Raw genomic sequence first — 17772 nt, 5'->3', positions numbered from 1 at the left:
TCTTACTTAAAGTACTGGAAACCTGCCCAGCTTTTTCCAAAAGAACATTAAAAGTGCAATTCCTGTTTACAAGAGCTGTCCTCAAGACGCCTTAACATGCAACCGACTGCTGGATTAAACCAAAGGCCCTTTCCCATGGCCGAGAATTTGCCTCTGGGGTGACCGTAAGCAGGGCCTGGGGGCAAGGGCTGTCTCCTGCTGTTGCTGGTACTGATGGGTGCACTGCCTCTGAATCTGGAGGTTTCATTCAGCTGTCAGTTGTGGTTTAGTAGCCGTTGAGGGGCTCGTCCATCTTTCTAATCTGTTTAAAGGCCTCTAAACAAGAGGCGACCATCGCACCTTGTGGCAGCGAATTCCACAGACTAATTGTGCGTTGTGTTTTGTCTGAATCTAGTCCTGGATGGCCTCTTATTAAGCCCCCCCCCCGCTTCCCCGCTAAAAGAAATAGCCCCAACTGTTGTCGCCTTTCCTCTTGAAGCCCCTGATGACTGCGGTCGCCCCTTTCCGGCTCCCCCGTCGCTCTGCCATGCCCTGCTCGGGATGGGGCGACCACCACTGTCCGCACTGGCTCATGAACATGCATAAGCGGGACGGCCCACCCTGGCGGCCCCCGCCGCCGCCGCCTCGGGTGGGCCAAGCAGTCCACAAGGGGGCCCGGCCCAACGGAGGGAATTTGGCTGCGTCGCCCGCAGAGGCGCTCGCCTGTCCCGGCGCTCGCGAGCAGGTAGTGCCGCGGCGCTGCTTCTGCGTCCAGCTTGTGGGGCGGAGCGAGCAGGGACTACGAGTCCCATCACGCCTCGTCCCCCCGCAGCCCTGCCGCCGCCGCGCTCACTTCCTCCGCAGGGCCGGCGGCGGCAGTAGCAGTAGCAGCGACCAGAGGGAGGGGAAACGCCACGACGCGCGGCCGGGCTGGTTGCGTGCTCGCTTGCCTGCCCGCGCACCGGGACACGAGGCAGGCGGCGGAGAAGCCTCTCTCGCCCGCTAGCCCTCAATCTCGGCCTGATGTTCTCCGCCTCGGCCATCCCGGCCAGGTCGGGCGAGCTGCCGCGGGGCGACCGCGCCCCCTCCTTGCTGGTAAGTAGCCCCCCCGCAACCCTGCCGGCCCGGCTCTACGAGGGTGGGGGGCGCGACGCGTGATCCGCGAGGGGAGTGCCTGCGGCGGGCGGGCTGGCGACCTGGCGCGTCACGGCCCTTCTGGGCGCAGGACCCAAATATCCTCTCTTCCCCGCCCCCCCGTGCTCGCTTGTGCAGCTCCCTGAGCAGCCACTGGCGGCCACTCTTGCCCTCCCCGCCCCGAGTCCCGGCCGAAGGAGCCCCCCTGCCGCCTGGCGTCTTGGGCCGGGCGACAGAAGAGCGCAGGCCGGGCAGCCGGCCCTTCCCCTTCGCTGCCGCCCGAAGGTTCCCCGAGGAGACGCCGACCGGGGCTCCCACGGCGGCTTTCCTGCCCCGGCCCTCCGCGCGCCTCCGTTCGGGCCCTGGCTGGCGCTGGTTCCTTACCGGACAGAGCGTGGGCGCTCCCCGCCTGCCTTGCCTCGGGCCCTCGGAGGCACAGAGGCCTGGGCCTCGCGGGGGTCACGCCGGACTGCCATAGGGCCCGGCTTGGAGCCAGAGGCGAGGCCCATCGCGAAGCGGGCGGCCTCGTGCGCCGCAATCGCCCAGGGCATCGACTCGGAGACGCTGGGAACGTGCAAGGACTTGTCTGTTGGAAGCGGGTTTAGGCTTCTCTTCAGGTAGAGATGTCAGGGCAGCCTTGGAGAACAGCGACCAAAAATGCGTGGAAAAAATAAAATTAAACTACATCTGGGCAAGTAACAGAGCAGGACAGCATCTAACAACATCAGCAACAAAACCCCCAAACAGGCCCTGAACGATGCAGAGTGCTCCCTGATACAGTTGAAGGCAAACGTTTAACAGTTGGGCAGATAAAAACAAAAATGGGGGATTCGGGAGGGGTGAGCCTCCCCAGGGAGGGCATCCCACAGACAACTTGCCCTGCCCTGCTGCAAGGGATTAGAAAGGCCCCTTTGGACGGCAGGAGGATCTGGAGGAGAGTCTTTGGGCAGGGTTCAGTGCCTGGCAGCAGGCAAAGGTGCAGGCCCCAGGCCTGGGGTGTGGACAGGGGCCCTCTGTTCAGTGTGGGCAATAGCCCTGCCTGCCTGCCTGCCTGGGGCTTTCTGGTGTGTGTTGTGCACAGGAGAGCTCAGTCCCAGCAACGCAGTTTGAAGGCCAGGGGAATATCTCTGGAGCATTCAAAATTAGAATCATCCGAGGTGCCGCTGAGCACACGTTTCCCATCCTGCCAGAATGACAGCAGCAAGAGGGTCCGTCACAACTCTAGAATTAGGGAACTGGGGGGAGGGGGGCATCTAGGCAGCTTTTGTTACAAACCTGAATCCATTTTCCATCCATGCTTTCCATGGGGGCATCTGGTCGGCCACTGGAAGCCCCCCCTTGGGCCTGACCCAGCTGCAGGGCTCCTCTGGTGTTCTTACGCGTGGTCTTCTCCATGTTGTGCATGCAGGGGGCAGAGCAGGCAGGCTACGACGATGGCAGTGATGAAGACCTGGCAGAGGAGCTGATGGACGGAGGGGATGAGCCCCGGGCTTGGACCCTGCAGGAAAAGACTCTGCACGAAGCACGGCTGAAGGCAAAGGCAAAGCGGCGACTGCGGCGCACATCCTCTCGCGATTCCAACCGCGAATCCCTCTCGGAAGCAGGGGAGCCGAACCCCGACCCCAGCAGCCCCAAGGGGAAAAGCCATGACCGCAAATCCCGCATGGGCAAGGGCCGCGGACTGCCCAAAAAAGGTACTGCCCCCCTTGCCTCGGAGCCTGCTCCGTGGGGCTGCCTCCTTGCTCCAACTGCCACAGGCTCCTGGCTCTGCCCCTTTCTCTTTGGAACGTCGTCCCGCAGCCCGGAGCAGCTGCAGCCGCCTCGGTCGATGCTGTTGGGCAACGGGGGCCCTGACTTCGGTCCCCCTCCCTCCCTCTCTAGGTGGCGCAGGAGGCAAAGGCGTCTGGGGAGCACCTGGCGTGGTCTATAGCTACCAGGAGCCCGATGCCCGGGATCCCAACTATGACGAGGCAGTGCAGGTACTCTGGGTAAAAGGAGATGTTCTTCCCAGACAGGTGTCCCTGGCCTCTCCCCCCTTCTTTGTTGCCACCTTGCAGGGTTGAGTGAGGCACCTTGGCTGGACCTCGGGAGGGTTTGTGTATGCGCCGCCGGCTGCTGCTGTTCACAGCTGCAGGCCTTGCAGGCCTCCCCGCCCCACGGGGTGGCCCCAGAACTGAGCTGGGCGAGGAGAGCTAAGCCAGCAAAGGTGGTGCGAGAGGAGTCGATGGCCCCACGGCTGAGTGGCAAGGAAGGCACTAGAGCAGCGGACAGCCCTTGGTCTCCTTGGCAAGCAAGGGCAGGAGCCCCCTTCCCTTGGCCTACGCGGGGCAGGAGCTGCACAGCATTTGGGAAGGAAGGGAAAAATGCCCGTGAGGGGGAGACAGCATTTTCCAACGACTAGGAGCCACCAGGCCGACAGCTCTTCTGGAGCTCACCTGGGTGCCTGGTGGCCGAGCCTGACTCCCTCTGAGCCCCAAACCCTCCCGTTACCCACACACCAAACTGATCCCCCCCCTCAAGAATGCAATGTGAAGGAGTAGCTGGAGGGGCACTCTTGTGCCCCACAGAGGACCTCCGCCGTGATTACCCCAGATTGTCAGAGTGGCGGCGGCAGCAGCAGCAGCAGCCCACACCCTCTGGCTATGATGTCCCCAGCCTGCGGATCTGGAAGCTTCTCTGCCACGGAAACTTGGTGGCTTTTGGCCACTGCAGGCATGATGCTCTGGGGTGGCTCTCCATCCCTACCCCACCCTGTCTGGGCATGCAGCAAGCCCTTCCTGGAGTAACCGGCAGGAGCTGCAGGGGTTGCCCCTTGGAGGGGCTGGGACAGCTGGCGCTCCTTGCTCCTTGACCCATGCCCTCTGTGCACCCCGGACTCTCCTTAGGGGGACACTGTCTATGCCACTGTGGTGCCTGAGCTGGAGGAAGAGGAGCTGGAGAAGAAGGTGCAGCCGATGGTGATGGAGTACTTTGAGCATGGGGACACTCTGGAAGTTGTGGTGCGTATGCATGGAGGAGGCATGGAGAAAGGGGAGGATTCTTTGGGGGGTCAGCAGGCTCTCCCAGCCTGCAATGGAGAATTCCTGGGGGTTGTTCAAGAAGAGGCAGGGCAGAGGACAAGAAAGGGCAGGACAGGATTTGTTTCTGCAGTTTGTTTCAGTAGTACATAAAATACACCTCTAGTGTCTCCTTTGGCTTGGCCCTCAACTGGGCCCAGGAAGTTCTGTTGGGACCCAGAGTAGGATATCTGAGGGGAGGATTGGGGCAGGGCATGGGGGATTATAATAAAGGTAGGGGCCTATGTTGAGAGTGGATCCAGGGATCCGGCACCTTCTTGCTTGCTCAGCTGGTTTCAGCCCAGGAGGAAATCACACTTTTCCTGAGCTCTGGCTGGGGCTTCCTTCTAAGGGTGTCTTTCAGCCCTTGTGGGGCCAGGGTGCTGCTGCCGCCCCCTGCCTCTTTTTCCGGGCTGTCTTCCCAGGCACCCTTTTCTGCTTGCCTCGGTCTCACCTTCCCTCAAAGTCTCAGGTTTGCTTGAGAGAGAAGCCAAAGTACATGGCGCCTGGGAAAGGGTGACTCAGAGCAGCGTCTGCTTCTGTTCTCTGGGACCAGAAGACGTTTCAAATATATAATAAAATGAGTTCTTGATATCTGTGACTGTGAGCCAAGAGGCAGAGACCGCTTTGTCCTTTTTTGCTGATGAAGCTTTCTGAAGGGTGTAGATGGCGATGACTCTACCAGCAGCAATAGTGTAATAATACCAACGGCCAGTACGTCACAGATCCACTTTGCTGATGAAAGATTATTGGTTAATAAGCCATCCTTAATCTTCAGCTTTACTCTAAAACTCGGGTGCAAGCAAAACACAAAGAAAGCAAAACTAGGGGGCTTTAGACGAACAGCTGGCTGAGTAAATTCCTGTCTATCCTCGACAGGAGAAGGGGGCCCAGGAAGGGAAGACGGCGGCTTCACCCTCTTGTCGGGCTTCCTTCCTGCCCACCGGGGGGGGACCCACCTAGGGTCAGGAAGAGCAAGGGGGCCATCTCCATGGGGCCTCCATCCAGGAGCAAGCGGGTGCAGCGCCAGAGTTGGCCTTGATGAAAAACAGGCTATGCTGCTTCCTCACAGCCAGGTGTGGGGGTCTGGTTATCTTGCAGGAGCTGCTTCGGGAATTGAACTTGGGTGGGCACAAAGCAGCCGTGCCCTCCCTGGCCGTGGCACTGTCCCTGGAAGGCAAGGCCAGCCATCGGGAGCTGACGTCACGCCTGCTCTCTGACCTCGTGGGAAAGGTGATGGGCCCCGAAGACATCGCGGCTGCTTTCGACCGGATGCTGAGTGACCTCCCTGACCTTATCCTTGACACACCGGAGGCACCGCAGGTCAGGCGCAGGCCCAGGCTTTGGAGGCGAGGTTGGGTGGAAGGCGTTGACTGGCACACGTGCCTTTTGAACCCTGAACCCGTCCGTCTGTCTGTCTGCACAGATGCTGGGCCAGTTCATCGCACGGGCTGTGGCTGACCACGCGCTGCCCCTTGACTTCCTCGAGCGCTACAAGAGGCGTGTCGACTGTGAGCATGCTCGGTGAGAGAGCCAGCCTCTGCTGCTCAGACGGCCCCTGCTCCAGCCCCGTCCTACTTTCCATGGATTTGCTGCGTGCTGTGGCCCAGGGCTTGTTGGGGGCAGACAGGCAGGGCCACAGCACTGGTGCTCCCAGACAGGAGAGCATCTTTCTGCAGGTGTGACCAGGCGGTTGCCCTCCCCACACTGCCGTGCTGTCGCTTTTGCTGCTTCCCTGACTGTGCCGCCGCCTCCTCCTCCTCTGCAGGACTGCCCTGGATCGTGCTGCGGTCCTGCTGCGCATCAAGCGAGATGTCAACCGACTGGACAATGTGTGGGGAGTGGGCGGTGGCCAGAGACCTGTCAAGCATCTTATCAAGGAGGTGAAATGCAGGGTGTGTGTGTGTGGGGAGGGGGGCTTTGTGCCACCTGTCAAGGGTCCATGTGATTATTATTTGACCTAGGGAGGTGGATTCAGGTTAGCTTTGAAAGCTGCTCTCAATGTCAGGGCTCAGTTAAGGGAAATAATGATGTGCATCTGAGCACGTGCAGTGTCCTTTCTCTCCCATTACTCAGTAAGCATGTGTTTGGGGCACAGTCCTGGACAGGAGGCTGCATGGGAGCTTTCCAAAGGAAAAGAGGATATGTGTCTTACCATGGTTAAAAGCTGTTTCTGAGCAGGCTGGAGACCCTGAGACCTCCTGTTTGGGCAGCTGGGTCTTGCTGTCTGTGTGTACCTGAGTTGCCTCATCCACTTAGCGGAGGAGGTGGAGCCCATTTTGATGTCTGTCCTTTCCTGGACCAACAAGGAAACAACACAGAATAAGAAGTGACTCTTCAGAAGCAAGCTTTCATATTTTGTTTCGTTTTAAGATGGCTTAACGACCTTGAATCTTCAGTTCTTGTCTGGGAGACCCAGAGTAGTCTGTGTTCTGCACAGCTTGATGGGGTTGGGCTTCTCTTTTGTGGAGGGCGAATGGCTTTGGGTGCTGTAAATGGCCAAATTGCTGAAGTGTTGGTAGGGAAGGTCTGGAGAGACGCAGCACCAAAAGTGATGTACTCATTGTTTTCTTAAAACAATGAGGCCTAAATGTTGCATTTCCTTTGAGATGGCAGCATAATGACTTGTAAAAGTTCCAGAATGATGCCTTAGAATAGCCTGTTTGGAGTTGGCCGAGAGGCTCTTGGCCCGTCCTGAGCCACCTGGGCGTCAGCCTCCTCTCTCTCTCTCTTCCTCTCCCTTTCCTTTTATTTCCAGATGAACCTCTTGCTCCGTGAGTACTTGCTTTCAGGGGAAGTGTCCGAGGCTGAGCACTGCCTGCGCCAGCTGGAGGTGCCACATTTCCACCACGAGCTTGTCTACGAGGTAGAGATGTGACAGGCCAGGCACCCTCTGGCAGTAGCAGGGAGGGGCAGTGTCTGGCCCCATGAGCACTGTGCATAGGGAGATGGTATCGGCTTTAGAGAACTAAGCCTTCCCTCTCTGCAGAAAAGCTTTGCTGGGTGCTTGCCAGGCCCTTGATCCAGGAGCTTCCCCATAAGCCCTCTGCCTTATGGCTGCACCCTGTGGGGCTTCTTGGCTGGCCGCCTCATTTCCACGCTGCACTCATGGCTGTTTCTTTCCCTCCCTGTTGTGCTGTCAGGCTGTGGTGATGGTGCTGGAGTCCTCAGGAGACACAGCAGTTGCCATGATGGTTAAGCTGCTGAAGGTGCTGTGGCAGACTGGCCTGGTGACGCTGGACCAGATGAACCGGGTAAGAGCCTTTCGGGCCGTGGAGCTCAGACAGACACCTTGGGGTGTTTGACCACAAACAAGTATTTCCAACAAAGCCCAAAGGAGGTTGTAACAAAGTATAAAATGTGCCACGGTAGCCCTGTGGGGAGGCGTCTGTGCTGCTCTGAAGGGTCCCTTCTGCAATCCCAGGGGAACTCCAGCGTCAGGCAGTCCCTGCCCAAGGTCTCTATTGACCCATGCTTCCCCCCCTCCCCCAGGGCTTCCAGCGGGTGTATGATGAGCTTGGAGACATCAGCCTGGACGTGCCGCTGGCCCACTGCATCCTGGAGCGACTGGTGGACCTCTGCTTTGAGGAGGGCGTCATCACCAAGCAGCTGAGAGACATCTGTCCTGCCCGGTAGAAAGGCTCTTCCTTTTTAGCCTCTGCTGGTAACATAGGAATCAAAGTGCAGACATAGTTGCTAGTCTTACAGCCTCTCTTTTAAAATCAGCAGTGGGACACTAGATTCTGCCCACGTCTTTGAATGCTCACTTGTTGCTAGGATAGTTTGGCTATCTCCTGAAAGCCTATGTCACCCCAATTTTAGAATAGCTTTTTTTTCTATACAGGTTTTAATTAGAGATGGAACTATCTTTTTTAGTTCACTTCAGTCTCAAAGCTTGTTTGTCCCTTTATTCTTCTTTAGAAAGTTACTGCTTAGCTATTTACTGTACAGAATGCCTATGGATACAGGGCTAAGAGTATTTGCAGGTTGGAATGGGAGAGGGGTGTGCATGTAAGGGGATCAGGCTGGGAAAGATCAAAAGGCTTTTTGTGTCAGGGAGGGAATACTTGTCATGACAAGAAAATCACATCATCGTGACGAGGTTGTAGGAAAGGACTCACAGGCCACTGTTTTATCTTTAATTCTACAATACTCTTGTTTTTCAAACCTCCCACCTTAAAGAAGCACATTTTGTACTGATCAATCTGGCATCTGCCAAGGAATTCCCAGCATTGGGCAGTGATGCAGGTTGTCCAGAAAAAAATTCACGGGCCTGAATTGAGAATGAGAACCGATACAGCGCGCTTGACTTATATTTAGTAAACAAAACTAAGGTTGCAATCCTGCATTTGCTTATCTGGAAGTAAGCCCCACTGAACTGAGTGGAACTTACTTCGGAGGAGATAGGAGGATTACACTGTTTAGAAAGTATCCAATATTAAGAGTTAGTCACTCTCTGCCACTCCCTAACTCCCACCCTCCTTTTTTCTTAGGGGCCGGAAGCGCTTTGTCAGTGAGGGAGACGGTGGCCAAATTAAGCACTAGCTGGATGCTTTCAGCCCTGACCTCTGCCCCCAGCCCACCACGGATGCCTCCAGCCCAGCCAGGCCTGTCCATCTCAAAGAAGAGGCCAGGCGAATATGTTGAACACACCCCAAACCAGTGTACCGAGCAGACAGGGCCTGTCTGTCCCTGAAGGGAGCTGGGCTAATCTTTTTTGTCAGACTGGGGAAGTGGGACAGGAGGGGGGTGCAGGAGGGGGGTTTGTTCTCATGGTGGGCAACCCCATCTGGATCTTACTCCCTCTCTGCAGCCTTACTACCTGTTGCTCCACACACACACATCTCAGGAAGCAAACGGTCTGGGCCCCAGACCAGTTAGGATTGCAGCAGATTTGGATTGTTCCTGGCCCTACAGGGTTCCAAAGGGCTCAGACTTCTTTCAGCAGGTCCAACCCCTTGCTGTGTCCAGGAATTTCCCCCCCTCCAAACCTGTCTGGTTTCAGCACTGGAGGGTATTAAGCAATATTTAATGTGCTTAAATTAATACTTCAGTATGCTGACACCCCCTTCCGTCGTACAGAGGGTTCTAAGGGGTGGGGGTGGGGCTAGGAGGAGCAAGTTCCCGTGTTCAGACCTGCCCTTCCCCACTAACTGCTACTCTCTCCTTCCACCTGCCTGCCATTGGGAGCAAATGGACTTGAAAACCATCTTGCCAACTGCTGGCTGCTGCAAGACATTTTGGGGAAGGGAGGGGATCCTAAATCTTAGCTGAGGGGAGAGAAAACAGTCGCTGGGGTGATTTGTGAGGGAATTAGGCTGTGGTATGTACTTGCTCTTTTAGGGTGAGACTGGGAGTATCTCAGGGTTTTGGAAATTAGCTCTCTGGGCAAATCTAATTGGTTTTAGCTAAAGCAGGTGGGTGGGGGAGGTGGGGAAAGCAGGATCTTGTAAGCAAGGCTGGGAGATCAGGAAGGAGAGTCCTGCTTAAATAGCTGATGTCCTTGCAGGCAAAGGTTGGGGGAATGGGTGACTGCTGGAAAATCTTAAAATAAAGATGTATCCAAAGGATCTGGGTGCCTTGTCTCTTCCTGGGAAGGGTTGGGCCTGCGCAAAAGGCTTGGAGCAGGGAATTGTGGTGGCAGATCTCTCCAACATGGGCATGCATACTCCACTTACAGAATTATAAAACACGTATGTTTCTCCATGCAAAAATATATTGTGAACAAAGGTGTACCATCTGCAGAGCACCAAGAAGGGTGCTGATCTGCCTCTGGCTGTGGAAGTAGCAGGATACTTGTCAGGTTACAACTTGGCCCTAGAAGGGCTGGAGAAGCTTAAGTGACCATTCCTCTCAACAGCTGGAGGATGCAGGCGAGGGCTGTGCTATGTGCTCCAGCCTATGCACTTTGGTTTTGCCTTGAGCCTTCACCAAGGAAAGGTGGACTTTGCCAGACAGACGTTTACAGATGGGGGTTATGAAAGGGGACCCAGCCTCATGTTTCTGTACCAAAACATTACTAAACTGGGAATGGGTGTATGGAATCCATTTTGCCAGTCGTGAAACCACTGTGCTTTCTCTCAGCTTGTTCAGGGGCCCATTTCAAAGTGCTGAATTTAGCCTTTGAAAGCCCTAAATGGCTGGCGACCAGGTATGCTCATGAAGGGTTACCTCCACACATGCCTTCCTGGGTATTCCAACTACGAAAACGGAGGTCTGAGGCAAGGCAGGTGGGGACCCAGGATAAGGCCTTCTCTGTTGGGGTGCCGTGCCTGGTGGACGCGCTCGCTCGTTAAGAAGGTCAGACCCTGAAGTAGCTGGAGCAGGCCGCAAGGGGCCCACCTAGCTCAGCATCTCCCGTTTTCACGGTGACTCAGAGGGAAGCCCGCAAGCAAACAGTGGCGCCTTCCTTCGTTTTTTCCTTTCATGCGTCTCTATCCAGAAGTAGGCCCACAGAGTCCCAGGAAAAGAGGGGGGCAGGATTGGGCCTGAACGTCTGCTTTGGACGCGTCCGTGACACGACACGCTTTTAAAGGTCTTAAGAACCGCGGTCCGCCTCAGTGACCAGCCCAGGGAGCCACACTTCCGTACTGAGGCCGAAGACCTTCTGGGGTACAGGGCGCGCCTTCCGGGAAGGCTTGGCTCTGGCGTGTCTCTTTCTGGAGTTAAGGCAAGAGCCGTTCGTGGGGAGCAAGGACTACACCTCCCAGGGTGCATCGGGGGGAAAATGGACTCTGAGCGCGGCCCGTAAGCATGCTGGGAAAGGTAGTTCTCTCCGGGGCGGAGCTTAGGAGCCCCCGTGGATTCCCGCCGGCAGGAAAGACACGTCAGGGCAGGGTAAGGGGCGGGGGTTGCCGGGCTCTCTGGGACCCCCCCCCCCGCGTCGCCACACTCCCGTCGCCGCCTCCTCGCCCTCGGGGACTCGGGGTGGGGCGGGGGGTCTCTCCCTCCGTGCTGGGGTGGGCGTCGGGCGCTCCGCCTGCCTGGGCAAGTGGGAGTCGCCGGGTGGCCACTGCCTGCCCGGGCCTGGAGACGGGGCCCGTCCCTTGAAGGAGCGCCACTGCGGCGGGCCGTGCCTGTCCCTGTCCGCGGGAGACAGACGGAGGGAAGCGCTGGCTGGGAGGGACGGAGGGGGGAGGGAAGCCCCGCTTGGCTTGGCCTGATCCCCTCTCCCTCCGGGCTGCAGGTGCGTCGAGGATGGCCCGGGAGCGGAGGCGGAAAGTCCTCGAAGCGGGGCGGTTTCAGGAGAAGGGGCCCCGGGCTGCGGCGAGGAAGGAGCGGCTGGGCGCGAGGAAGCCCCGGCTCGGGCAGCTCTGCGCTCTCCTGGCGCTGGCCTCGGGGGCGCTGGGCTGCGCCGCCTTCGCCTACAGCCTCTACGCGCGGCGGTGGCTCGCGGGTCGCGCCGTCACCCTCCACCCGGCCCCCCGCATCCTAGAGCCCAACAGCAGCAGCCCCGCCGTCGCGCCCCAGCTCTTCTGGGGTTCCTACCGGCCCCACGTCTACTTCGGCATGAAGACCCGGAGCCCCCAGTCGCTGGTCGCAGGTGAGGAGAGAGCGGGCGTCCGGCACTGGCCCCAGGGGCTGCGCATGTGGGCCCGGAGCCAGGCGGGGGGCCCGGGCGGGGGCTCTTCCCCACCCCTGTATGTGCGCATCCCCTGCCCGCAGCTCCAAGGGAAACAAGAGCCCTTCGGTCGGAGAGGGCCAAGGGTCTCCCAGCGGGACTCCCTGCCCCAAGGCCGAGCCATTTCTGCCTTTTTCCCTCCCCCCTTCAAAGCCCGGGAGGTGCCACTGCTTAGCAAACCAGCCGAACTCCCAGCAGGGTCTTGGGCACAATGAATGCCCGGCTCTGTTTGGAGCCATGCATTCACGCCCCACAGACTTTGCCCAAGAGACATTTGTGGGGGGAGAGGCAGGATTTCACTCTCCAGTCATTTCCTAGATAACCAGCCCTGGAATATTCGTTTTTGTTTTGAACGGTGTTGCAAGTCACTTGGAGACCTCCGTGTAACAAGCGACCAATAAATCTACCAAATAATAATAATAGTGCTCTAGCTTAAAAGGGGGGGAGGAGCAGACCATAAGAGGATTTGGTTGGTGGATCTTGATATCAGCAAACCACAGTGGAGGCACCAGGCTGAAGTAGCACAGGAACACTTGGTAACATTAGTTCACTTCTACCGTGGGTCCATATGGAAGCATGGCTAATACAGCGATGGTGGGCAGGGACCCTTTTCTTGGTCATCTTTGGAAGGAGGCCATAGCATACAATTTGCATGCCCATGGCATCCTCAGTTCATAGAAACAGGGAGGTTTTTTGTCCCCACAACTAGTCCTTGGGAAGCTCCAATTTCTCAGCTAAAGTTGGTGTTGTCTGTATGGCAGCCAGCAGGTTTGGTACCCGTAGATTACACTTGAGTTCTTCCTCCTGTTCCCTTGGCAACATTCTGCTCCCCAGTCATGACTTGCCCCTTGCTCAGCCAATCTCTTTGGCTGGCCTGCTGGGAAAGCCTTCTTGTGCAGTTTAGAGTCCCTGTTGTGGATTAGTCTGCCTGACTTTTGTCCTGCCTTTCCCCGATCCTTCAAGGTGGGGGTGCCTGCTTCTCCCTCTTTTATTCTTGTAACAAGACAGTGAGGAAGGCTGAACCAAGAGAGAGTGGTGTCAGTGAGCTTTTGGGACTCAATGGGAGTATGACATGGGGGTCTCCCCAGTCAAAACTCCGCACTCAGATCACAGCACCACATGGGGTGCATCAGTATCTAGTTACATTTATGTGAACGTTTATTTCAGTTTTTAGAAGAAACTGAAAAACCTGATCCTTATAAAAGCTCCACCAAGAAAGGAGGGACTTCCAGAGCCACCACCAAGTAGCCCTTGCGCGTCTACAAGCCAGGCAGAGATCAACATTGCAAGGATTCATTCCTGAGTTTCTCATATCCAAAGCTCACTGTGGGCTTTTATATAGTAATACAGAATGACTGCCTGGAGAGGGAGGGGGAGGCTCTTCCTTAACCTCCCCCCCCAAGCCTGTCATTCAGGCTGCAGAGCCCACGGACTGAAGAAGGGCTCCCTTTCTGCTCTATCCCACAGCCTACCTTTTACTGCAGTGGCAAAAGACGCCTGCCGGGGGTGGGTCAGATGGCAGGAGCAAGCCAACCCATTCTGTACCGTGCACAAAACACAGAGACCCGTTGCCTTCCTGCCTCTTGGCCATGCTGGCCCTGTCTTCTGGGGGCGATCTCCCTGTCTGTTGCACTGTGTTGTGTTTCTTCCTGGTCTCTTTCTGCTCTGTCGCTGCTTTGCTTCAGGGCTGGCACGGCGCAACCTTGGCATGGCTGGCCAGGAGCCACTAGCATGGCCCTCCTGTTTCTGCTCTGCCTCTCCTTCACAGGCCTCATGTGGATGCACCAGCTGGAGGGGGACATCCATCTGCGCCACACATGCGAGCAAAGTGACAGCCTCCCACGCTATGGCTGGCTGCTTCACGACGGCATCAATTTTGGGGTCCAAGAGATCCACGACATTGGCTTCAGCTTGCAGACGGAGTTTTTGAAGCGCCCTGGGGGCCAGCACGGAGGAGACTGGAGCTGGAGGATCACTGCTCGACCTGAGGTGATGGTGAAGGAAAGGGACCCAGTGGCGTACACAGAGCAAGAAAACCCCAGGGGGCTGGGGGCAGAGGCCTGTCGGTATTTCTTCTAGGAAAGTGTTTCTGAAGACTGAGAGGCTGGCATATTTTACGTGTGATCGTTGTGGCCCATTGAGGAACTCTGTGTGAAGGGTTCCCAGCTGGTCTTCTGGCTGGCTGCTACTAGACCTAGACCCTGCTTGGCTTCAGTAAGCTGACCTTTGTGGGAAGGGCGCTACAATGTAACGTAGTTTAAGGGACTCCACTGTTTTCGTTCCTGGTTCCAAAACGTCACAGCAGGTCGTTAAGACAGATATCCCATAGTTCAGACACCTGAACTCCGGCAGCTCCTCATCCTGCCTCTTACCTTTTCCGGTGACCCTAAGGCAGTAGCAAAGGCCCAAGCACCCCCAAACCTCAAGGAACCGAAGTACTCATACTGCAAGTGAGCAAATGTGCTCAGAGTTTCTCCCAAGCTTAGAATGAACTCCAGACATGGGGCTGCATCTGACCCCCCTCCAGACACCCCCCCTCCAGGATGCGCAGTTCCATCTTGGGCTCCCCAGGGTTCAGCCCCAGGGGGCCTCAAGCACGCAGATGCAGCTAGACAAACAGGTCACATACAGGCATGTTGGGCCAGCACCTGATGCCCTTTTCTGTCTTCAGAGGACTGGGCCCCAGGTCCCCTTCATCTCCTTGCTCTTGTACGTGGCAACTGATGGGCAGGGGATGCTGCAGCCTGTGGTAGAGGAAAAGACAGCCCGGCTGGCATCCGTGACAGGCACGACGGAGGAGCTGGGCCACTTCACCATCACCTTCCAGCAACCCACCACTGAGGCTGGTACAACACCTCTGTATGCCAGGTATTCATCCACGTACTCGGCAGGGGAAGAACGCTGTGCCGTACAAAGTGGGGAGGATGCTTCTCTCCCCCCCCCCCCGGTTATTTTCACTTTCTTTCTCTCTCCAGTTACAACTACCTGCAGGCAAAGGCCGCAGGGCTGAACCGCCTGAGTGATGTGGTGAGAGCCAGCCTGACCCCTCGCTTTGCCTACGCCCCACTAGGGGCACCCAAGCGCCGCTACTTTGGGGTGGACACGTACCGAGGCACGCCTGGGGAGGGCAAGCCAGGCAGCCAGCTCCTTGTTCATCAGGTCACTGTGGCCCTGCCCTGCCGCCTAGAAGTGGCCTTTGAGTCAGGGAGCGTGGCTGACCGCCCTGGGCAGCTGGTGGGAGAGGCCCTGACACAAGGCCTGGGCCAGCACGTAGCTGCCTTTGAGCGTCGCTTTGAGGCCACCTTCCAGCTGGCCCGCAAGGGCTACTCTCTGCAGGAGCAGCACTTTGCCAGGGCCCTGCTCAGCAACATGCTGGGTGGGATGGGCTATTTCTATGGGCACTCGCTGGTGCAGTCTCCTCACGCAGAACTCCCCCAGGCCTACCCGGAGGGACCCCTCTTCACAGCGGTGCCCTCCCGCTCCTTCTTCCCCCGGGGCTTCCTGTGGGACGAAGGCTTCCATCAGCTGCTCCTGGCCCGCTGGGATCCAGCCCTGAGCCAGGAGGTGCTGGCCCACTGGCTCGATCTCATGAATGCTGAGGGCTGGATCCCACGTGAGCAGATCCTGGGCGAAGAGGCCCGCGCCAAGGTGCCTGCAGAGTTTGTGGTGCAGCACAGCAGCGCGGGCAACCCCCCCACCCTCTTCTTGGCATTGCGGCAGCTGCTGGCTCAGGGCACAGGGGAGACCAGCTACCTGCGGCGCCTCTACCCTCGTTTGCAAAGCTGGTACAGCTGGTACAACCACACGCAGGCTGGGCCGCTGCCCTACACCTTCCGCTGGCGTGGCCGAGACCAGGATACCCAGATGTTCCTCAACCCAAAGACCCTCACGTCTGGGCTGGATGACTACCCAAGGGCTTCTCACCCCTCTCCGGATGAGCGCCACCTGGATCTGCGCTGCTGGATGGCTCTTGCCTCAGCTGTCATGGCAGAGGTGGCCACGCGGCTGGGGGAGCCAGCAGGGGACTACCAGCACATGGCGGAGGTCTTGGCTGACAACCAGCTGCTGGAGCAGCACCACTGGGCCCAGGCCCTGGGCACCTTTGCAGACTATGGGAACCACACCCAAGCCGTGGCCCTGGAGCGCGAGAAGCTTCGGCCCCCTCCCCCAGGCCAGCCTCTCCCCACCCCACGGCTGTTGCGGGTGGCCCGCAAGCCCCCCAAGCTGCAGTTTGTGGGGGGTGCCTTTGGCTACGTGAGCCTCTTCCCTTTGCTGCTGCAGCTCCTGCGCCCCGATTCACAGCACCTGGGCAGCCTCCTGGCAGATATGCGCAGCGAGAAGCACCTGTGGACCCCCTTTGGCTTGCGCTCCCTCTCGCGCACAAGCCTGTTCTACCTCAAGCATAACACTGAGCACGATCCTCCTTACTGGAGGGGGCCCATTTGGATCAACATCAACTTCCTGGCCGTGCGGGCGCTGCACTACTATAGCCAAATGGAGGGGCCATATCGGCAGCAGGCGGCCACCCTGTACCAGGAGCTGCGAGCCAACGTCATTCGCAATGTCTTCCAGCAGTACCTGGAGAGTGGCTATGTCTGGGAGCAGTATTGTGACCACACCGGCAAGGGCCAAGGCTGCTACCCTTTCACAGGCTGGTCGGCCCTGGTGGTGCTCATGATGGCTGAGGACTATTAGCAGCGGATGGGTTGTTGGGAACTGTATATGGCTGGTGCTTTTAGAGGGCCAGGCTGCCTCTGCCTGCTCTCAGTGGGCACTCTGCTTGCCCTCCCTCAGGTGTCTGGGCTGGGGCAGCCTGAGTCAGGATCCTGGGGAGATGACCTTGGCTACTCTCCTTCCACCTTAGTCCGGGATCTTTTTAATTTTCTAATGAAATAAAGCTGTGAAGCCGGAAGCGCCTTTGACCTCTTCCATATAGACCCTCAGCTCTGGGAAGAAGTTGCCTCAAGCTGGTTTGGCATTGCTGTTTGCTGCTGCCTGATCTGGGGGGACTACGCTGCTACCTGGGGTTGGAGGGAGTCTTGCCATACAATTAGAAAGGAGCATAAATGGTAGGGGTGGGCAGAGCGGCCCTAGGTGAATTTGCTGGTTAATTTGGGATGGAGCTATAAGTTTCCCTTCAGGGGGTAACAGCTGCTTGCCCTTCTGTGCCCAACATCCTGGAGAGCTCCCCCTCCCGCATCAGTCACAGCAGATGAGTGCGGGGGGGGCAATGTGACCCGGGATAAGGCAGCTTCCTTGGCTCCTGGATTTGGGTTTTTACTCCATAACCATGCTTTCTAGCACACCCAGCCTCATGGAGAACAAAGACATTTGTGAATATCTGCGTAGGAAGGAGGGCTCTTGGTGCCCAGAAGTGTTGTTCCATCTCTCTCCATTCTGCCACCTCCCCAAACCACAAGAATCCTGTAGGAGGGACAGCACCATAGGAAGTAAGCCACACCCACTGGCCAGATTCTCTAAATGTGTGCTCACTTTCTCGTGATATAGATTGGCTCACTTGCTTAACTCCCTAACCCAGATACTATATATGGTTACATGCTGTGCAACACATCATGTCAGAAAGTCCCATTGCTTCTTGGGGGGCAGTTATTTATACAACTGCACAGCTGAGACCTCTCCCTTTCACCATTTCAAAGAGTAAGTGTTAAGAAAAAGCTCTTGAGAATTTTTCTTCTTCTCACAACCCAAAGAGTGAAGTCCAGCAGCAAAAGCTGCCCCCAAATATCTGGGTTTGTTTTTTAAAAAACTACAGCTTGAAGAGTTTTACAACAGTAATATCTTTTGTGCACATAAGTTATTATTCATGAAATGAAGGTATGGGGCTAAGCAGGTGCATTTCAGGGTGCCCCCACTCTGCCCATGCCAGGATGGCGGTGTTGGGAGGAGGGGTCCAGATTTGTTAGAAACTGGGGAACATTTTGGAACAAGTCAGGCCTGTACAAAAGGTTCAGGTTCCACTTG

General features: G+C 57.2%; 2 protein-coding genes across 5 annotated transcripts; both read left to right on the top strand.

Moving 5' to 3' along the window:
• The first annotated feature begins 834 nt into the window (after nt 1-834).
• Nucleotides 835-9739, top strand: LOC133363955 (programmed cell death protein 4-like). Of its 3 annotated transcripts, none has more exons than XM_061583762.1 (11): nt 835-1074; nt 2522-2807; nt 2995-3092; nt 3999-4112; nt 5271-5492; nt 5596-5693; nt 5938-6064; nt 6928-7035; nt 7313-7423; nt 7662-7801; nt 8663-9739. In XM_061583762.1, exons 1-11 carry the CDS (start codon nt 1003-1005, stop codon nt 8712-8714), a joined length of 1428 nt encoding a protein of 475 aa, XP_061439746.1. In that variant the 5' UTR covers nt 835-1002; the 3' UTR covers nt 8715-9739. The 3 variants fall into 3 exon arrangements, with proteins under 3 accessions (XP_061439746.1, XP_061439747.1, XP_061439748.1); XM_061583763.1 differs by having other exon boundaries at nt 837-1074; nt 5938-6052; XM_061583764.1 differs by lacking the exon at nt 835-1074 and adding an exon at nt 1288-1730.
• Nucleotides 9740-10850: 1111 nt separating this feature from the next.
• Nucleotides 10851-16702, top strand: MOGS (mannosyl-oligosaccharide glucosidase). Of its 2 annotated transcripts, none has more exons than XM_061583761.1 (5): nt 10851-10916; nt 11356-11712; nt 13559-13779; nt 14462-14658; nt 14766-16702. In XM_061583761.1, exons 2-5 carry the CDS (start codon nt 11367-11369, stop codon nt 16483-16485), a joined length of 2484 nt encoding a protein of 827 aa, XP_061439745.1. In that variant the 5' UTR covers nt 10851-10916; nt 11356-11366; the 3' UTR covers nt 16486-16702. The 2 variants fall into 2 exon arrangements, with proteins under 2 accessions (XP_061439745.1, XP_061439744.1); XM_061583760.1 differs by lacking the exon at nt 10851-10916 and adding an exon at nt 10920-11006.
• Nucleotides 16703-17772: the final 1070 nt, after the last annotated feature.

This window comes from Rhineura floridana, chromosome 9 (genome assembly GCF_030035675.1).
Source record: "Rhineura floridana isolate rRhiFlo1 chromosome 9, rRhiFlo1.hap2, whole genome shotgun sequence".
Taxonomy (NCBI): Eukaryota; Metazoa; Chordata; class Lepidosauria; order Squamata; family Rhineuridae; genus Rhineura; species Rhineura floridana.
This window is presented reverse-complemented; position numbering and strand designations above follow the sequence as displayed.